General features: G+C 46.5%; 1 protein-coding gene and 2 pseudogenes across 10 annotated transcripts in view; 1 reads left to right on the forward strand and 2 right to left on the reverse strand.

Annotated features, from left to right (window-relative positions):
* On the reverse strand, nucleotides 1-2596 carry LOC143694389 (uncharacterized; annotated as a pseudogene).
* Nucleotides 495-1113, reverse strand: LOC143694388 (uncharacterized; annotated as a pseudogene).
* Nucleotides 2596-20103, forward strand: part of ARHGAP1 (Rho GTPase activating protein 1) — a 26156-nt gene continuing 8648 nt past the window's right edge. The window contains exons 1-8 of one of the 10 annotated variants that reach the window (XM_077180117.1): nucleotides 2597-2838; nucleotides 3594-3729; nucleotides 5245-5415; nucleotides 7853-8039; nucleotides 8826-8918; nucleotides 14117-14146; nucleotides 19360-19447; nucleotides 19691-19822. In XM_077180117.1, coding sequence (XP_077036232.1) covers nucleotides 7898-8039; nucleotides 8826-8918; nucleotides 14117-14146; nucleotides 19360-19447; nucleotides 19691-19822 — 485 coding nt within the window. In that variant the 5' untranslated portion in view covers nucleotides 2597-2838; nucleotides 3594-3729; nucleotides 5245-5415; nucleotides 7853-7897. The other 9 variants (XM_077180121.1, XM_054635642.2, XM_077180125.1 and 6 more) reach the window with 9 other exon arrangements.

Consider the following 20103-nt stretch of genomic DNA (forward strand, 5'->3'; position numbering starts at 1 on the left):
ACAAGCTACCTTGTAAACACTTGGAAAGCTGCTTACCAGTAATGTCTGGCACCAGCATGAGCTTCAAATGATCAGAAGCGTTGCTTAGCTCCAAGAGTAAAAGCCCAGGAAAGTGCTTGAATAGCAGCAAGTAATTAAAAAACTTGAAAGGAAGGCACTGTTCAAAGTCACTGCTTTGAGACTTTTCCTGCCTTCCCCACAGTGCACTGTCACTGACTGACAATGTAACACAGGCAGAACAGAAGCACTGCTCATTAATGCTGTGTCTTCTCTAGGAAGTTATTCCCATCAACAGCCAATGCCTTCCCTGTGCCAGGCCCAGCATGTGGCATGTGTAGGCTCATAGCTTCAATGAGCAGCTACTGCAAAGACCCAAGTTTATACAGGCAGTTAACCCCAAGACTGCTAATTCTGCCTGGTGCTGAACCACAGGGCCTTGTTGCTAACAGAGAGATGAGAGAGCTAGGTTTTATTTTGGTTTTTTACCTTCGTTTTCATAAGTACAGAAGACCAGCCAGGGCATGTTGGGACAGCCAGGTATCAGTCTGGACCTCTACCACTTCTGCCATGTCTCCTGAAGCCCATCCCCTCCTGGATGATGGCCACATCACTCAGTGAGGCCTCATCCTGCACCAAAATGCATCTGTCCTCAAGCTCGGAGAGGATGATTTTGATTATATCATTTGCTGATGGACACATAGCTTTTGTCCCATGTGCCCCAGGATCTGGGATCTGCCTTTAGACTGGTAAGTAGCAATGCAGTGAGTGCTGGCTGTGATCAACAGCTCAGCCTCACTCACTGGCCTCAGCACCTCCACCACGAGCAGGGTGAGCCCTGCTACAAGCCCCCTCAGCTGGCCCTTTCTCTGTGGCTTCTTTCTTGCTGCCTGAGGTAGGCCCACAGCAACTGAGGCCACTGTAGTGGCGAGTTCCTCAAAGTTCTTTTACCACCTTGTGGGTGAGCACATGGTGCACAAGGCTCTGGGGAAGGGCATAGCCCATGCCACAGAGCTCACATTTGCAGGGCTTGCCAGCCAGGTGGGATTTCTGATAGCACCACAGCTTAGTGGCCAGGGTGTAGGACTTGCCGCACTGCTTGCAGGTGAAAGTGCACTACCCCATGTGCAAGCACATGTGGTTGCACAAGGAGCTGGAGTTGGCCAGGTGACACCCACATATGGCACACTGCCACCCCTTGGGACCAGCTGGGCCAGTCCCAGCAGCCAAATGGATCTCCCTGTGCATGCAGAGAGAGAGCCAGCATGCAAAGGCCTTGCCACACTGCTGGCAGGACAAGGGGTGCTGGCCAGTGTGCAGGGCCTGGTGCTCCTGCAACTCTCCTCTGGGGCAGCAAACCTTGTTACACTGGGTGCACTGGAATGGCCACACAGCCCCGTGGGCCAACCCATGGGTCTTGAAGCTCCCTTCTGAACTATAGCTCTTGCCACACTCTGTGCACAGGTGAGGCTTTGTGGCCAGGGTGGACAAAGTGGTGCTTCTGGGGGTGGCAGAGCCACAGGATGGCTTCATCATACTCCCTGAAGCACCACCCATGCTCGATCATCCCCTTTTGGGACAGAGATTTTAGAGGGGTGCTTGGGCTGCCAGAGTAATCCTCTACCAGCTGTGTATACTCCTCCTGCCACTCGGAGCCCTTCAGTAAGCCCTTCCCCCATGCTGTGGGAAAGCCAGTTTAAAGGTTTTGGAAGCTTTGCTGTCCTTCTCACAAAGCTCTGCAGTCTCTCCTTCTGTAGGACTGGGCTTCTGAGGTTCCTGCCCAATTGTCCTGCCACCAGAATCCTTCAGGCACTTCTGGAGTGGGCTGGCCAGAGCATGCACCTTGCATGGCTTGCCAACCAAGGGAGCACTGAATCAAACTCTGCTTGACGGAGATAAAAGATCCAGGTCTCCAGGACTTGCTGCCTGCTGTCCCATTTCCACTTTTTTCTGCTGCAGATCTGGGATCTACAACCTTATCCAATTATTTTTTCCATCTGCCACTGGTCTTAATGGTTGAGATGGGCTCGACATGCTGATTCTCAGTCCCCAGCATGCTGGCTTGTCATGGCTCATGTTTGGAAGCTTCTTGCAGCCTGTGAAAATATTTGGTGGACAGCCTGCTAACACAGGGTCACTGAGGACTGTGGTTTCATCAGCTACCACCTTGGAGACCTCGGGATCCCCTGCACAAACACAAAGGCACGATGGGTGAATTAAGGCTGGCTGTTATGTTGACATGATTGCTGCTGGATAAGAGAAAGATGAACGCTGGAGATGGATACTCTGCTATGCAGTAATGCTGGGGCTCTGCCATGAGAACCATTACTTTTATGATCTTTTTCCATTTTAAACTGGGGAAGAGGGACGAATCTCCGATTTCTCACTACCGACAGTACCTGTGCAGCATTCCTATTGTTTCACGACAAGTATTTCTACGACGTATAGCCATGACTGGCATAAAACAGGGCGACACGCTCTTTTCTGGGCTGGCAGCTCCTAAGAGCGATGCACGGTCCGGACCGCCGTCCCGCAGGGGTTGCAGGGCGCACACATGCCGGGGCGCACACCCAACGCTCGGGAAGGCCGGGCCGCTCATCCCACCCACTCTGGGCCTCGGCACGCACCTACGAGAGGCTCTGCCTGCGGGGGTGGCCCGGGCCCCCGCGCCTCCGCAGCCGCCCCCCCGGCCTCGGGCGCTCCGTGCCGGCGGAACACTGCGAGGGAGCGGCGGACGCGCCCGGACGGCGGCCGGCAGCGGGCGGGGCGGGGCGGGATTCCCCGGCGGCGAGGCCGCGCTTCCGGCGGGCAGCGGTGACAGGCGGGCGGTGGCGGTGGCAGGTACCGGCATCGGCGGGGCGGCGTGGGGTGCCCGGGGAGCGCGGCCGGGCCCAGCCTGCAGCAGCGGGGTCCGGCGGCCTGTCCTGGTGCTGCTGGGGCGGGGGAGCGGCCCGGCGGCTGGGCTGGGACTGAGGCTGAACGGGCCGGGGCTGGGCCCGGAGCCCCGAGCGCTCCGCCCGGGTGTTGCCGGGCTCGCCCTGTGTGAGGGAGCGGCTCGGTTCGTCCGCGGTGCGCGCCTGGCGGGAAGAGCGCGGCTGGTGAAGCGCCGCGGGCACCTGGGCGGGAAGAGCCGGGCCGGCAGCCCGCGGTGTCCTGGTCACCGCTGACCGGGGCAGGCGGTGCAGGTACCGCCGGAACGGCGCCACCGTGGCTGCTGCTGGCTGCTCCCGACCTCGGCGGCTGCGGTGGGGCTGGCACTGGGGCCGGCTGCCATTAATCCCGGTGCCCAGCAGCGGGGGGGGGGGGGGGGCTGATACTTGTCCTGTCTTCAGGCAATTGGTGTGTACTAGGCGACCTTTGTTTTAACAATGTAAATAGTAAGTCCGTGAGTCTCGTAAGCCGTCTTGAGGTTCCCTCAGGGGTCTCCCAGGAGATGAGTCGAAGGGAACGGGAGAGAACAGATGTATAGTGGAGGGGCTGATGAGGAGGAGGAGGGCTGCAGCCCGCGCAGGGCTGTGTGTGCCTCACTGCCTCCCTCACATGAGTCCGGGGTGGGTCCTGCACGGCACTGAGAGCAGCTTCTGTACTTTGTGCAGCAGCTCCGGAGAGGACACTTGGAGAGTTCAGCACTTTTGCCCTCAGACCCTGCAGAGAACCAGTAAGGGGAAGTTGACTCCTCGCTAGCGTGGATTTCCAGCGGGCACGGAGGTGGCCTTCAGTAAACGGATTGAGGTGACTGGGGAAGGAAGGCTGCTCAATTAAAAAGTTGTTGGAATAATGAAGGAGCAAAGGGCTTCCCTGAGCAATAGTGTGTCTGTCCTGAGTTTACTGGTCATGGTGAGCCAGGACAAGGTCTGGCTCTTGACCTCTACGTTCTTTCAGGGTAGTGCCAGGGTAGTGATCCTCTCGGTGGTATTATCAGTCTTGATGTGAGGGAAGACAAAGGGTGGGCTCTGTGGGTGAGTCTAGGTTCTGGACCTCATTCATGCACGTGAGTACCCTGGAGGTCTGCTGCTGAGTAACTGCTCCCTTTTCTTTCGACGTGCTTGTTTTTAACACTGTAGCAAACTGCAGGGCCTTGATTGATGTGTATAGAAAAAGCGACATTGTGCAAATAGGCTGAAACTGGGAGGAGGTGTGGATGGCGGCAAAGTCATAAAAATAGTCCCGGAACCAGGATTGTGTTGCATCTGACCATTGCTTGTTCATCTTGCATGGAAGAAGAGGTCACTTGGCTTCTGTAATTCTTTATTGTATGTAGAGCTCCAGGGTGTGGTAATATATGCATGGACATATTTTGAAGTGTAATTCACTTCTGAACTAATAGTACATCTGGAAGAAAAACAGGAAAAGGAAACTACCAAGCAGGTGTAGCTTAGAAATAAGTGATAGAAAAATAGTGAAATGAAATTGCAGAAAAAAATAGTTTTCATGAACAGCAGCCACCATGATTTCCTGGGTATAATGTGAATGGTCTTTCTTGGGTAAATTCTGGATCTTATATAAGGAATCTGCAGTTCAGAATTTCTGTGAATATTGTATTTTAATGGTTTGAGTTCTCTCCTTTAGAGGAGTATGCTGTTCTCCATCACATGTCTCTCTTATCTAGGAAAGTTAATTTTTATTACACAGCAAGTGTTCAGGTGTAGTGCAGTTGCAGAAAACATACTTAAATACTTGGAAAAAAAGGTACAGTTGGGTCTTTAGAACTTGGCAGTAAGTAAATGCTTCTGCTGCCGTGTGTGATTCTTTAGGTTTTAAATCTTTGGCTACAACTTTTGCTTTTCAAAATCTAGGTGTGTAATTTTTCTTATCTTATTATTTGCTATATGGAGTGTACCACTTGCATCTTGTCATGACATTTATGTAAAACAGATGCAGTTTTTAAACAGAATTAAATCTGTTGAAATGCTCTTTTATTGTTAAAAACCATGAAATGTTTTAACAAACACTTTACTCATTTTAACAGCTATATCGCCATGATACATATGGACTTTCTGTTTAAAGACAGATCCTTAGGGATCATTTTTGAGTACACAGGGAACCATCTCATGCAGCTGCACTATTGGAAAGTGAAATGTATATCCTTATATGAAGATCCTCAATTTGTGTTTTACATGATAACTCCAGTTCTCTCCTTCTCAGAGCCTACTAGTTCCCAAGCATTTAGAAGATTTCATGTCCTAAACTGCTGTATGGTTATCTGATGTGAGATCCTGTGCTTTTGCCTTTTGCATGTTGGGAAAGGGCTGGAGAAAAATCTGCAAAATCTTCTGGGGCTCTCTGGGTACTACAGTATGGTTCACAAGAAGGACCTGAAATCTAAGAGGTCTTCTGCTCTGGATCCTGCTTCCATTAACACCATGGAGCAGTAACCTACGGCCAAGGAATGGAGCTGGCTGTGAAAACTTCATGAAGGTATCTGGAGAGCCTTGTCTGTTTTTCCAAGGGGTGAGGCCAGAGCACTATCCACTGGGCTCTTTTTGCAGTGTGGATCCTACTAACAAACAACTTCCTTCTTCCACATGGTGCCACACTAAGATTAATTTTATGCCTCAGGGGAAATCCCCCAGTGCTGTCTAATAACCTGCTCTTCTGTCTCTGGACAAGTGCTGCAAGTTGACTATGAAGCCAAGTGGTGAGTGTAGGGGCAAGTGTAGGGACACTTGGTGACTTGCTGGCCCTATGGCAGTACCATCACTGCTCTCTGGGGGGATTTGGATTTGGTCCCCAGGTGTTTCAGGACTCTTCTTTGGGGAAGTGGTTGCTACCGGGCATCCCCAAGAATCTCCCATGAAAGGCATCTCAGTGGATGGCAGTAGTGAAATGTGGGTCCTCTGTCCCCACTAGGGCTGGGAAGTCCCTGAGAGCTGTGAATGCTGAGAGGCTGTCCTGGGGAGCTATGGATGCTTCCTCAGCATGGAGCACTGGCTTTTGGGGCTGCTGAGCTCCTGTGGGAAATGCTTTAAGCTCGCTGAGTCATAGGAGTCAGTGCCTGCTGTTACCATAGAAATCGGATCAGCTGCTAGGGGTGGGGAGTCCTGGTCCCTGGCTCCACTGCTGCGTGGTTCCAGCATGAGCTCAAAGTGCTAGGGAACCTAATTTCTTGCTCCTTGTCCTGTTGATATCAGAGGAGGTCAGGCAGCTCTGGCAGCCCTGACCAGAGGGCAGGGAAAATAATTTTGCTTGGATCTTTGCGTGGCTGCAGTGGTGGGACCCTGTGTGTCTGATGTGTTGTCTTGATGACCTGCTGTCTGTATATGTCATGCTCTTTCGTATTATGGGAAACATTGCATTTGATTAGCAATAGCTTTCAGTCCTTTGGGAGCCCTGGAGAGGTGAAAACTGGTTGTAAACTGGTGAGTAGCAGATAAGGGAGGATAGGAAGTAAATAATAAGCTTGGAATGGTCCAAAGGGAGAAGAAAACCACTGAATATCCAATTTCCTGTGCTCTCAAAATGCATCCTCAAGCTTGGTGGCAAGTATAGACCTGAGCATGGATGTGACACCTTCCAGAGCTCACAGGTTTTGTCCTCTGTGCTCAGTCTGAGTAACTGTTTCATTGTTTTCTGTGCATAAATATACACATTCAAGCTCCAGGGATGGAAGATGCAAAACATCGTCCCCCTCTCCATTCTGCTAAAGGAAATAGCTTTACTGCAAATATACTTTTCACACTAAGGTGTTGTGCCTCCTCAGATGATCTTTGAACCCTTTGCTTTCCTTATAAAGAAAAATAAGCCACAAGCATTGCTGTGAAACAGTGCTGCAGAGACTCTTGCTGATGCAAGATGTCACTTGATTTTTCTACACTTCCTCTTGGCTTGCTGCCTGCTGACCACGGAATTACTGTCCACATGGTCAGTGTGAGCAGTCCAGATCTACATAGTTGTCCTTTTTAATGTTTCCTTGCTTACTTCCAGGAGACTGAATTCAGAGGATAACAGCAGCTTCCCAAGGATTGTCCTTAAGAGTTGGTACTCTTAGGAGGTCCTGTATGCTGTGCTAGCTCAGTCCCAGCTTTAATGTATCTTCTGCTTCAGATGAGAGTGAGAAATATTTGCAAACAACAGCAAACGCACTGAGCTGTCTGTTTCTTGGACCCTCTTAATTCTTTAGTCTGCTTATTGCATGCTTGGTGAAAAATACTCATTCAGGCAGTATGGCTTTAAATGAAAGAAGCGATTCCTTGCTTCTAGCTATTATGTAGGAGAAAGGATTTACTGGGTGATGCTGAAAGGAGATGAGGATTCTATGTGTATTGTTCTCCGTTTTACTAGCTCCGCCTAAAAAATTCCTGTTTTAAGGAGCTGTTCACTTCTCTGTTCAGATCGCATCACACTGAAGCACGCACTTCAGTGTTGTTGAGAGCTCTGGTTCTCCATTGTGGGGAGAAGGAGGGAGGTGATTCTTGGGAAAGCTTCCAGTACTGGGCCAACTGTGGAAACAGCCGGGCTTTGTGCCAGCTGTTTGGAGGGAGGGGGAGCTCAGAGCCATACAGGGAGTGTATCAGGCAGGGGCTGGTGCAGCCTGTCGCCTTCTGCAGAGTCCTGGTGCTGCTTCTGTTTCAGGAGAGAAAAACTGTTCTGCCCAGAGCTGTGGTCAAGCAGAGATTCCTTGAGAGGGTTGGTACAGCTCTTGATGGCCTTTGATAGCAATTGGCATGAAAGAATCTGATATGTTGTGCCTCTGACAAGGAGGAGGAGGAATTCCTGCTTGTATTAAGGAGGAGGGGACACAATCTCTGGATAAGTAAGGATGAGGGAGTATTGGGGGGAAATCGGTGAGAAGAGGAAGTGTCTCTGTGGGGAGGTAGATTTGTGATCTCTGTGTCTCACCTAACAATCTCTGTAGTCTGTGTTCTAGACACAGCGAAATAAACTGCGGTGTTTGGGGACCATGGCTACAGACCCACTCACGGATCTTCAGGACGACCTGAACTTGGATGATACCAACCAGTCCCTCAGCCAGCTCAAACTGGCCCCCTCCATAGATGATAAGAACTGGCCATCAGATGAAGTCCCTGCTTTTCCCAAATCAGGTAAGTATCCTGCTTGTTTGGGATCTGGGTTTTGGCCAAAAAGCAGTTGTTTGTCTTGCAGCATTGTGGTCATATCTACATATACAGAGAGCCCCAGCTCCATTTAAAAGCTTTATAGATGTATTAAACTTGCACCACACCCAAGTGAATCAGCCTCAGTATTGAACAGCACTAAAAAGTGCAGACCAGCTGCTGTAAATATGCTCTTCTCAGTCCTGTGCCTGGCTGCATTTTGGTGCTGACAGAATAGATGTGCTGTAAATCTTTGAGTATGCTCCATTATGGTCTCTTGCAGGAGAGTTTGGCCTTCTGGACTGGAATGGTCTCAAACTTCCATCTGGGAGGTGGGGCTGGAGATCTGAGTTGTTGCTCTGAAATCCTGTGCTGTGAACTATGAACAGAGAGGTCAGGAAAATTAGCTCAAGGATATATAGTATGACTATCCATCAAGGGACTATGTTAAGATCCTCCTTTCCCTAAAAAGCCATGACCGTGTCCTTGGGTTTTGTCTTTGTGAATATTTGTGACATATTTGAACATTTGTTTGAGAGAGTGTACATTCTGAGGGACACATATGGATCTCATAGGACTGAGAGGACTCTTCTGAAGTCATTGCTCAGAATTCCATGTCTAGTCAGAATTTCAAAAGTGGGTTTTCAAGGTGTATAGTTGCATACATTAGTCCCATGTAGAAGTGCCATTTTTTCTTATACTTCTATCTTTCTGTACTTGCCAATGTGCTCCAGATCCCTTCTTCTGATTGCTTGTTTCTTGTACTTTGTTCAGATGACTCCAAAGGCTCCCCTGAGCCTGTCACTCACCTGCAGTGGGATCATCCCTACTATGATATCGCCAGGCACCACATTGTGGAAGTGGCAGGTAGGAACCTTCCTCTTTTCTCCTTTGATGTCTTTGCAGCTGGGCTGAGGAAGCACTTTTCTAATAGGGCTCTGGGGACATCTGCTGTTTGCCAAGACCAAGTGGCAATGACAGGTGGCACAGAAAGAACACCAAACTTCTTGAATGTTTGTGATATGTGTAATTTTCCATTGACTTCAGCTAAACTTGGGTTATTTCTTGGCTCTTGCTGACTTGATTATATTATTGTCAGGACTCAGTTGCTTTAGCTGATTTGTTTTAGATATGGCTCTTTACTACATCCTGAACACAAAGTGGTTTTTGCTTGATAATGCCACAGAAATTATGTGGTTAAGCAATACAGCTATAAGGTCCTCAGCTGACTGAGGAATCCACAGTAGATGGAATCACTCGTATCTGAACGGCCAGAGCTTACCATCCTGTCCAGAAATAATATGTACAGAAATCTGAAATAGGGGGAATAGGCCTGTGTTCCACTGCAAGGAAAGACCTGTTCATTCAGGGTCACAAGCATTTGTATTTTTTTTTGTGTTTTCTTGTCCATATTATTTTATTTATGCTAACCCTTGGTGATATACTGCTGGGGACCTCTATGAGAAAGAGTTTTGGAGGTATTCTTTAGGTTGCTGTGGTGAGCCTGAGTGAAGGGTAAGGCCAGTTTGTCTTGTATTCCTTGTTTTTTTAAAAAAGAAGCACTCTACAACTTGTTGTGACTTGATTCATACTTCCTGCTTGACTATAGCCACCTCCTACTGCCCTCTCTCTGTAACTTGGTCCCTGCCCCACATGTGAATTGTCAAGGAAGCAGAGGCACAGGCTGGAGTCCTCCTAATTCAGGGTTGTTCTGCAGCAGAGTTTGACCACAACAAAAAGAGTCTCTGGCACTTACTTTGGTAAGAGTTGTCTTGATATCATTCTTTTCTGGGCAGTTTTCTCAAATGAGTTCTCTTTTTCCTGATCTCTCATGTTCCATCTTTTGTGGAAAAAATTATAATGGCAGTCTCAAAACCTTGTTGTTTATTGTTTTCCTGCTCAGTTTGACAGGCCAGGTGTTTGACATTTGGGCTGTTATGCCTTATAGATTTGCCAGAAGTGTTTTCATTTGCAAATGTTTTCCTAAGCTTCTTTTCCATGGGGCTGGAGTTTCAGGACTGCCGGTTGTAGAGGTCTGCACCCTGGTCTCTGCTGCTGAAACTGGAAAGGGACAGATGTGTGGGCTCCACCATTTCAGTAGTAATAGCCAGAATATTTGGAATGTGAATGGCACAGGTAGCTGGTATTTGAGGACTCTGGGAAAGGGTGAGTTAAATGATAACAGTTGTTGCTTTAGGCTAAGCTTCAGACAAAGTGCTTAGCAGAGTTTAGATCAGAGACATTGATAAGACTGGAATGTCAGCCCAAACCAAGGATATACTTTGTCTGCTGCCTCCTGGGATAAACACCACTCTTTCTGAGGGGTTTCTGTTCCAAGGTAACATGACTTTTTCTTTGACAAGCTCTCTGAATGGAGTATCACTCCAGTGGAGGTCTGTGTCAGTGGCTGTTGGAACGGAGCCATTTGGCCATTTGACACAGTCTAGGGTAGCAAATGAAGAATTAGCCAGCTTCCGGAAAAGATTCCGGGGTGGGATGATGGCTGACTGGGAGCTGTGCCTGCATTCTGAACTCTTCCCCGTTGTGGTTTAAATTTGTATTCCTAGTGAGCTCTGTGTCCCTGCAGTGTCTCTGTATAGTGCAGAAACAGCTCAGAGAAGCTTCTGTTCTTGGCTCTTGCTGGCCAGTTTTCACCGGTAGCTGATGTGTCTGGAAGCATGTGATGGTCCCACACATGGCATGTGCTGTGATGCCTTTCTTGGCACTGGGAGAGCTTGGAGCACAGCTCCAGATAGAGGATTTGCTGCCATGTAGGTTTGAGACTTGCTGGTTTCTCATCTCCTGAAAGGAGAATTTAGGAAGTGGATCAAAGGGGTCTGACTTGTAATCTTGGTTCTGGAGAAGCTGATAATTTTTTTTTGGTCAGTAATTGAGAATTTTAACTGTTCGGAGTCGGACAGGGTAGTCTTCTCTGGATTGTTGTTGGAGGCAATCAGCCTGGGAAAGCCTGGAAAAATCCCATTAGACATAGCCTGGAGAATAAAAATCTCACTGGAGGATTAATATGAAGCTGTTCAGATGTGGCTCTGCTGATAAATTGTGTTTGTCAGCAGCTCCAGGTGCAATGAACACTGGCTATGCTGAGCCTGAAACAAAATTACCCTAGATCTCTTGTAAATATTAGCAAATGGCAGCAGATCAAGGATAGTTTTATCCACTCTATTGATTTCTGTCCCATGTCCTTCCCTGTTCTGCATTTCAGAGCAGAAAGTTTGTGGCTAACTCTGTTCCTGCCTGCCCTGAAATGTGTTCTGTGATGATGGTGCTATTTTAAGACAAAAGCAGAAGGCTGGTTCCCATCCTCAGGCTGAACTTCATGATCCCAGTGTTATCCTGTGTGGTCAGAAAGTAATTGCTTCTTGCTGGATGTGTGCATTGAGTTAATAACTTAATAAAAGCCCAGTTTTGATGGCAAAAAGTTAGCACACTCATTTCCTAGCTGGCCTTGATTTAGTCCAAGGTGTGCTTCATTTGAAATGTCTGGCTATCTGACCTAAGAGGGGAAAGTACTGAAAAACTTTCTGCAGAATTTGTTTGGGAAATAAGTTTTTGGGGTTTGTTTCTCACTTAAAAATAGTGCAGTGGTTTCATGGAGACTGTCCTTTGTGCCCTATTGCTCCTGTCTCTTCTGGGGACTAGGATCTTGTGGGAAGAGGCTGTCCATGGGAAAGGAGCAGGCATGTCACTGCTGTCCCATGTGGTGGTGTGTTACACAAAGATGACAGCAAAAGGCATCCGGGCCACAGTCCTGAGGGAGTTCTCAGAACTGGAGTATTGTTAGGAATCATAATATTTTGGTTTAAGGAAACATTATTTTGGTTCTGGGACTTGATGCTTTTCTGAAGGAAGATGTTGGTGTTGTGCTGTTCCTTTCAGATTTGCCTTAAAGTGTGTGTTTATGGAGTGTTTTACACAGGCTCTGGAGAGGTCTCTGTGTGGTTTGGTTCTTCTTGACTCTGAGTGCCTCTTTTTGTGAGCGCTGTAGCAGTGAAATTCCTCTTTACACGTGGCCTGAAGCTGAAAGAGAGGAGGCTTGATTTCATTGCACAGTCCACTTCTGCAAAGTTTGGTTTTTTCCCTTGCTCATGTCACATAGCATTTGGAGGAAACAAAAGCTCCTGGTTGAGAGCTGTTAAGGAACTATCCCAAGTTTCTGTTATGTTGAGAGTTTCTGTGTTCTCCTGCCAGTTCTTACATGGCAAAGGTGCTGCTTCCATCCTCTTGGGGGTTGAGGCAGATGTGACATAGTCTTGGCCTTGAATTTTAGCAGAAGCTGAATTGCAAAAGTAAGGCAGGTAGTTAATAATAGGCTAAAGCAGGTTTCTGGAAATGGCAGTTCATACTGGAAACCTGTGGCTGTGTGGGAAGAGCAGAGCTCTTGTCAGCTCTGGCAAGGTGTTCCATCCTTGTTCTGCTGCCCAGTCTGAAATACTGGTCTCTTCTTTGTGGTCAATATGCAAAACTATGGCTATGAGGTTCATCAGCATTCCCATTTTACACGATAACTGCCTTGCTTTCTTTTGGGATAAGAAAACAGGGGCCTAACATGTATTGGCATATGAATTCCTCACTGCCATGGAGGGTAGAAGATAGTGTATCAGTGGTCAGGAAAGTGGCTGTCACTATATACTCCAGCTATGTAATTCCTGCCCAGTGATTTCAAAACTTTGTTGGAGCTCAAAGCATGTTTCTGCTAGTTTGTGTGGGAAATCTGCTGCCTCACACCATTAATTGTCAATCTGTGGGGCTGCCCTGTCAGAAAAGCTGTGATGCCAATACGTCTAAGACCTGTAACTGAAGTGGGAAAACAAGGTGGAGAGCTATGAGTGTACCTTCTTTTGTGTTACTTGATTGAAGCTGCAATTCCAGCAGTAAATCTATTTTCATTGGTGAATCTGGTACCAAACCTACCCAGCAAACATGACTGCAGATGCCAAAGCTGTAACTGGTGCTGATGATTTGCTGTATGTGTTGGTGATTGACATGGGGAGGTAAAGTCAATCTTGGAGCACCAGTAGCTGCTGTTTCTCTAAGCAGGCAAAGGTAGAAGTGGCAGACAAAACTTGTGTTGAAGATGTGTTGCAGGGTGTCTTTGGTGGCTAATGGACTCAGCAAAGAGTAACAAGGGTACTTTTCAGGCATGGTACATTGTTACTGGCTCCATCAGTACAGAGTGCCTGCATTTCTGCTGCTTTTGGATGTAGTTTCCAGCTTTTAACTTTTTTGTTTGTTCATTTTTTAAAGAATATTTTGTATGATAAAAAATTATGAATTGCCTCTATAGAATTGAGTCTATCCAAAGCAAGCCCAGCTTGTGCACCATATTTTGATATTCAATGTCAAGGGAAGGGAGAGTATCTAAGGAATTTTAAGTTTATAAGGGAATGGAGAATTTCTTCCTAGAGCTCTGCTCTGCAAAGGCTCCTGTCTTGATAGGCCCATGTGGGTCTGCTGAGTATATAGCTGTGAGAGTGATGGAAAGGGGCTAGGTGTGATAATAAATGCCTTCATAAACTATAGGAACCTCCTATAGGAAACTATAGGAACCTTTTTAAAATTCTAATTGGCAGTTCAGTTTTTTTACTCAGAATCTACTAATCATGAAAAAAAGTTATGGGTGTGGGGTGTGTTATTCATATGGTATGCTGCCATTCTCTGTACACTTCTGAAGTTGTTCAGAGGACTTCAGAATTAATTGCAATTAATCCCTTTTAAAAGTGGCAAGTACAGCAGTTACCATTTTGGTGGCAAATGAAGTCTAACAGTAAGGGCAAGAAATTTGACTATACAGAGTTAGTTGCAAATTCAAAAAGGAGATTTGGGAATCAAGGCTGGCTGTTATTGCCTCTAATTGTTAGATAAGGCTGCTTTTGGCAGAGGAGCATGGGGGGAAGATGAAATGGAAGGAGGTTGAATCCTGCAAGACAGCAGCTAAATGCATCCCGGTGGCAATCTGGCTAGGCTCTCAGACTTTAACCTCATGATTACTTTCTGGGAAAGGATGCAAAGCTTGGCTTGCTATAACTTTTTTTCTGTTCCTCCAGACCAGGGTGCACTTGATGGGGCCCAACCAGGTAGGTAGATTTTTTGTGGCGCTAACATTTGGTTCTGTAGATCATGGTATTCCTTTAGCATGACCATGGCCTGTAGCTGGACTGTCTCAGGGGAGCCCAAACTTTGCTCAGCCTTAGGCTGCACTGGCAGTTTTTCAGGAATCCAAAGGCTGCACAAAATTGTTGTCTGAGGGCTGCACCTCTGCCTCAGACACAGCAGAATCATCTGAGCCAAATTTGGTGTGTGGGCTTTACTTTGGGCACTTCGGGGCTCATGGGTCTCAATGTAAATCCTGTTCCTGTCCTGTCATGGTGGTGACCTGCTTGGACCAGTTCAGTTTGAACTCTAGTTCATCCTGTTATCAAATGTGGTTTGGAAGTTCATTCTAGGATTGCTTCCTATTCTTTCACATGATCTGCTGCTGCACTCACGTGCTAAGCAGCTGGCACTTAAACTGGATTCTCCATCTGAAATCAACTGTTATCTATTTCTTCTCCATTTGGCTGCAGAGATGTGTTCTGGCAACTTGTTTGCCCAAAGCTGTGCTTGAGTTCCCTGGGCTTGCTGAGCATTTGTTAATACTCTCCGGACTTCAGTCCTAAGTCTCAGTAATGTGGCTGCTGGGGCTTTCATGCTTCTCAATGTACATGAAAACTTCTATTGGTGTGAAATTCTTACTTCTAAGACCTTCACACAATTCATGGAAATGCTGATTCTCATTTCCTCATTATGTGGAGTCTTCTTCCCCTTTTTCTATGCTCTCAGACATCCTCCCATATTGCATTCTTTAATCTGACCCTCTAGTATATTTTTGTATCAGTTAAAGCTAAATTCACTTCATAAGGCTTTCTGATTCTGGCAGTGTTTGGATATTGGGAATATCAAGGTGGATTAAATAATGTATTAAAATGCTTCTGCTTTGAACTCCCTACCTTCTTTTCCTTCAGGGCTAAATCCACTTGGGAATTCAATAGGCAACTAAAATCTACTATGCTTAAACATTTCCCAGCTGTGCCATAAGCTTAGCGGAGCTAATTGAAATGAAATTACATTTGACAGGTTTTTTGCTCACAGTGGCTCTGATTAAACATGCTAAACTTTGTGAAACTTGTGTAGTAATATTCCAGTGTTCTGTAGTGGTGCTCTTTCCTTGGCCCTCAACTCTGTTAACTTTGCTGTTTTAGCAGTAACACTAGCTTTTGATGGCAAGTTTTATCCATCTGCATTGTCCAAGTATCAAAGTATTAGGATATTCCCATATGAATCTTTCAACAAGATAGGCACCTAACTGAGGCGATCTGGTGAAGGTAGGAATGAGCAGTCTCTAGACTGCAGCTAGGCTGCCTCAAATCGTGACATAAATGCTAAAAGATATATTTCAGGATATGAAATGGATATATTTCTATTTACCTAGAAATAGTAAATAACAGGATTTGCATGCCAAGGATGTATTTTCCATGTGCAGATTTGTGTATTTTTTGGCTGTGCAGATTCATTTAATGCCCTGTCTTGGGATATTATTGCCATCTTGATGTGAATTTCTGCTGTGATACATTTGTATTGCTGCAGGTTTTAATCTGAAACATTTGCCTCAGTATTTTAATTTCAGCCCTTTTAGAAGTTTGGCCTTGCACTCATGGCTTGGACACACAGCAGTGATTTTCCTTGCCCCTGTCTGAGAAGTGCCCTGGAAATGCACTTTTTGAGCGAGAAGAAAAATGCAGTTCAGGCTTTAAAAGTGCCAAAAAATATTCAGGAGCTTATGTCAATCAGTCCTACAACTGCGTATCTCTTTAGATGAGCAGCTGTCTTGTCTGGCTTTAGGCATTGGCTACTGTCTTGCTCTTTATTGTTAAAAGCAAAATAATCTGAATCACATCCTTCAGGGAGGTAGTTTAATTCCAGTGTACTTGAAAATATTTTTTAAGTTGGGGTGTTCTTTGAGTACTGATGGTATATAATTTGTTATTCGTTTGTTGTTAACTATTGAGCATTCCTCATCTGGGAGAGGTAGGAGGCAGCCTGAGAAGCCAAGTGATTACTTCATGATCTGTAGTTGTGTTCAGTGGAAACTTCAGCTATTTGCAATTGCAAACAAGGGGTGAAAACCTAGATACATAAGATTAATACTGCAAACAGGAAAGCGAATAGTACAAGGGATGGAGCATCTGGGAAGGATCAAACCTGATAAGAATCTGTTCTGTAGGAGGCAGAGGGGCCACCTGAAGGTAGTTTCCTCCAACAAGAATTCATGGAATGGGCTTTAGGTTCTTGTTTATAAATTGGAGCAACTGATTGTTCAGCTTTGATGCTGAATTTTTGATTTTGTCATGTCTGGAGCAAGGAGACTGATCAGATATATGTCAGGTAGAAACAAGATTGGCAAGTGATCATTTTGAAAATTTCTATGTTGACAGGCTGAGCTCAGTGTGATAAAACTGGAGCAAAACCCAGAACTCAGTAAAGGGCATGCTGGTTCCTTTGTAGGTCTCATGCATAAATTCATTCTGATTTGGAAGGCAAAACAGGCCACTCCTTTTTCAGTCATCCAGGGCACTGTAGATTATCTTTTGATGTACTTAGCCCTGGAAATTGTCCAGGAGATACATGCCATCTCCCCTTTGGAAGAGTCATGGATTGTCTGTTTATTCTTTACCAGCAATCCCAGACTATGTAAGGAACAAGACTGTAGACTTTGCATAGGCCTTGCTGTAGGCTTTTATATCACTTCAGAGAAAGCTATTTAAGGTATGCTGTTCTGGAATTGTGACTTGTCAGGTCTGATAGTCAGTGCCCAGAAGCCTGAGCTGAGCGTATGGCCACCCACAACATGGCACAAACATGGTACTGTACCGCACACCACAGAGGTCTGTGTGTGTGATTAAACTTGAAGTCTGCATCCGGCCCTCAGACCGTCCACTCTGGTGTGAAATGCAGCCTCAGTTAACTGAAGATATCATCTGTTCTGAATTTAGCATAGAGCTACATATGATCTGCAAAGGTCTGTTGTCTTTCTGACCATTCTCTTTCATGAGTATAAAACTCAACAGATTCTCAAATGCTGCATCCTCTTGGTGCTTTATACAGGCCTTTGTCCTTCAGATAGAGACATATGAGTTGCTCAAGACCAATGGGAAGGATCACAATATACCATGTTCCTTGCCCAGGACTTTGTAACCTGCACGTAGTCTTTTAGACAACTCAATTACATTAGACCTGTCCCTAAAGCTCACAGTGAGCTACCAAGAAACTCTGGGGTAGGCACAGAGTGGGCTACCATGGGATATGCAGTGTGATGTTGGTCTTGTGGCCTGGCTGTGACTGTACCTGGTTGTTCCAGATGAGCCTTGCATCACTCTCCTAGTCCTGCATTCCGGGTCATGCGTCCTCCCCCTGCCCCATATCTGCGCATGTGTATGTCAGTGTGATGGCCTGTGCCGCCCCTTTTCTGGCCCGTACCTAGTGCTGCCGCAGTGTCCTTAGCTTTGGTACAATTTCTGCCTTGTGTGCATCACTAAGTTCTGTGTTGTCTGGTGACTTGAAAATGGGACTTGCAAGGTGAAAATAAAAATGAACAAAGTAGCAAGAGAATCTGTTCTGGCAAGATGGGGGCAAAAGGGGGCCGGTGGCATCTTAATGTCATGTCTGGTGTGTATGAATTCTCTGGCTGTCATTTGCAGCACCAAGTGGTCCTCTGGTATTAACAGGCAGCATTCCCAGAAATATCAGGTTTGCTGTTCCGAGACCCCAGCTGCTGTGTGGCAAGTGTAGCCAAGTGATAGTTGAGCGCCAGAGCCTGTGCAAAGCTGAGAAAATGGCTGCATGAATATTGTAAATCCATGCTGGGAAAAGGATATATTTCGAGAGGAATGATGTATTGCAGGTCAGTCCTGCATAAGTAGTGATCCTTGCTGCTTTTCTGTGCTGTGGTCTGTGTGAGATGCTTTACCATATGGGAGTAAGGAGGGTATTGTTGAGTGTAGCCTCAACAGCCCCATTCACTGTTGCACTCTCTGCTTGACAAGAAAACACAGGTTTCAGAGCAGGGTGAGTAGCTGAAAAGGTGGGAAGACTTTTACCCTTAATACTAAAGGAACCATTTCATCTCCAATGCTGCAAAAAAGAAGTCATCTTTGTGGAAATGGATTGGGTGCTGTGTCTGGGAGAGAATCAGACTTTCCCTCAAACTCTGTATGTCTGCAGGATTTGTGACCTGGTTCTCACTTATGCAAATCTCTCTATTCCCCAGCATGTCTGCTAAGCTTGGCCATGCGTGTCTGCTTGGGCTTTGTTCATGGGGCTGAGATCTCTGCTGGCAGAAGTCCACTGTTGGTTGAAGACTTGCTTTGGGGAAAACTTGGCTTGTTGTCTCCGAAGCCTCAAGTGGTGCCTGGGAGTGTCCTCCATGACATGACGGTGCTTTATGGGTTATTTGGCTCCAGTGTGATGGGGACTGTTTTCTGCATGGCTTTTACAAAGAATGCTTTGTCGTGCTGCACTTTGCAGCTCCTTCTGTCTCAGGCTGGAAAAATCTCTCTGTGGATGGAAAATCTAGGAAGCGGTGAAGAGCTTATTCTACAGTCCTCCTGGAGAATCCAGCAGCCCTGCTTGGCCCATCTGTAGAAGAGACTTTCCTTTGGAAAGATGAGAAATTACCTGGAACTCATCCAGAAGAGTTCTTATCTGGAACTGCTCTTTTTCTAGGAATTTCTTGGTTTCCAGGGTATGAAATGGCCTGTGTTCTGTGTGCAGAACTAAACTCCAGGTGAAGCAAAAAACAGATGCACCAGACTATTAGAAGTTAGTCTGGGACTGTGTGCAGGATGGAAGGAGTTATTGTGCCAGTGAAGGGCAGTTTTCCCTGTGCCTCCCTGGAGATGGGTGTATCAGGAGCAATGCCCAGGCACAGCTTTGCAGGATTAATGCTCTAAGCACTCTGCTCTGTACTTGCCTCCATCCCTATGTGCCTGGAGACATTCTGGTTTCCAGTCCTTCATCTCCTTTCAGGGCTGGAGCAGGGAATCTGTTCTTGATTCTCATTGTTGACTTGCCAGACCCTTGGCAGTCAGGTTTCTGCTTCCACACTAGGCCCATGATAACTGCTGAAAATCAGATTTAGCTTTGCTGGCAGCTGTGCCTTGTTATGGTGGTTTCTCATTCTTTCTTTACCCCTTGCTGCCAATACCACAATGAAGTCCTTACCTTCCTGTAATCTCTGGCATTTTATCTGCAGGTGATGACAAATATGGAAGAAAAGTCATTTTGTTCAGTGCTTGCCGGATGCCCCCAAGTCATCAACTAGATCACGTGAAACTCCTGGGGTAAGTAGAATGCTGTAGTAGGCTGCTGTTAATTTCTTAAATCTGACCTAATTCTCAGCTACTGGATTCCTGGGGACAGGTCCATCTGTAGTAGCTTCTTTAGCTGGACATGGCATCCCAAGTGCTTACCTCCATTGCTGGAGTTGCAAATCCTCTGTTATGGCACACAAAAAGAGTCCCAAAGGGAGGAATAGGCTCTCTGTAGCCCAGCACAAATTGAGTTCATCAATTCTTTCTTCTCAGGTACCTGAAATTCACACTGGACCAGTATGTGGAGAGTGACTACACGCTGGTGTACCTGCACCATGGCCTGACCAGTGAGAACAAGCCATCCCTGAGCTGGTTGCGGGATGCCTACAGGGAATTTGATCGCAAGTGAGTAAAGCTGCAGCAAGCAAGGATGTCCTGTGCTGTTCTCTAGCCTAATATAGAGGATCTTCCCCAGCCCTCCTGTGTAGCTTGGTGATCATAATTTACTGTCACTTATTCCTCTGCTTAAGGAGGTGGATTGTTGTTTAATACAGACTGAAACATAGGTTGAACAGCTCCTTCTGTAGTTACATGCTTTAGGCCAACAGGCAAGCATCAAACCCAGGACCTGGTGCAAGTGTGTCAGCCCCACGGTATAACTGTAGGTTCCTGAGGAGGCTACTCAC

Source organism: Agelaius phoeniceus, chromosome 6 (genome assembly GCF_051311805.1).
Source record: "Agelaius phoeniceus isolate bAgePho1 chromosome 6, bAgePho1.hap1, whole genome shotgun sequence".
In the NCBI taxonomy this organism is placed as follows: Eukaryota; Metazoa; Chordata; class Aves; order Passeriformes; family Icteridae; genus Agelaius; species Agelaius phoeniceus.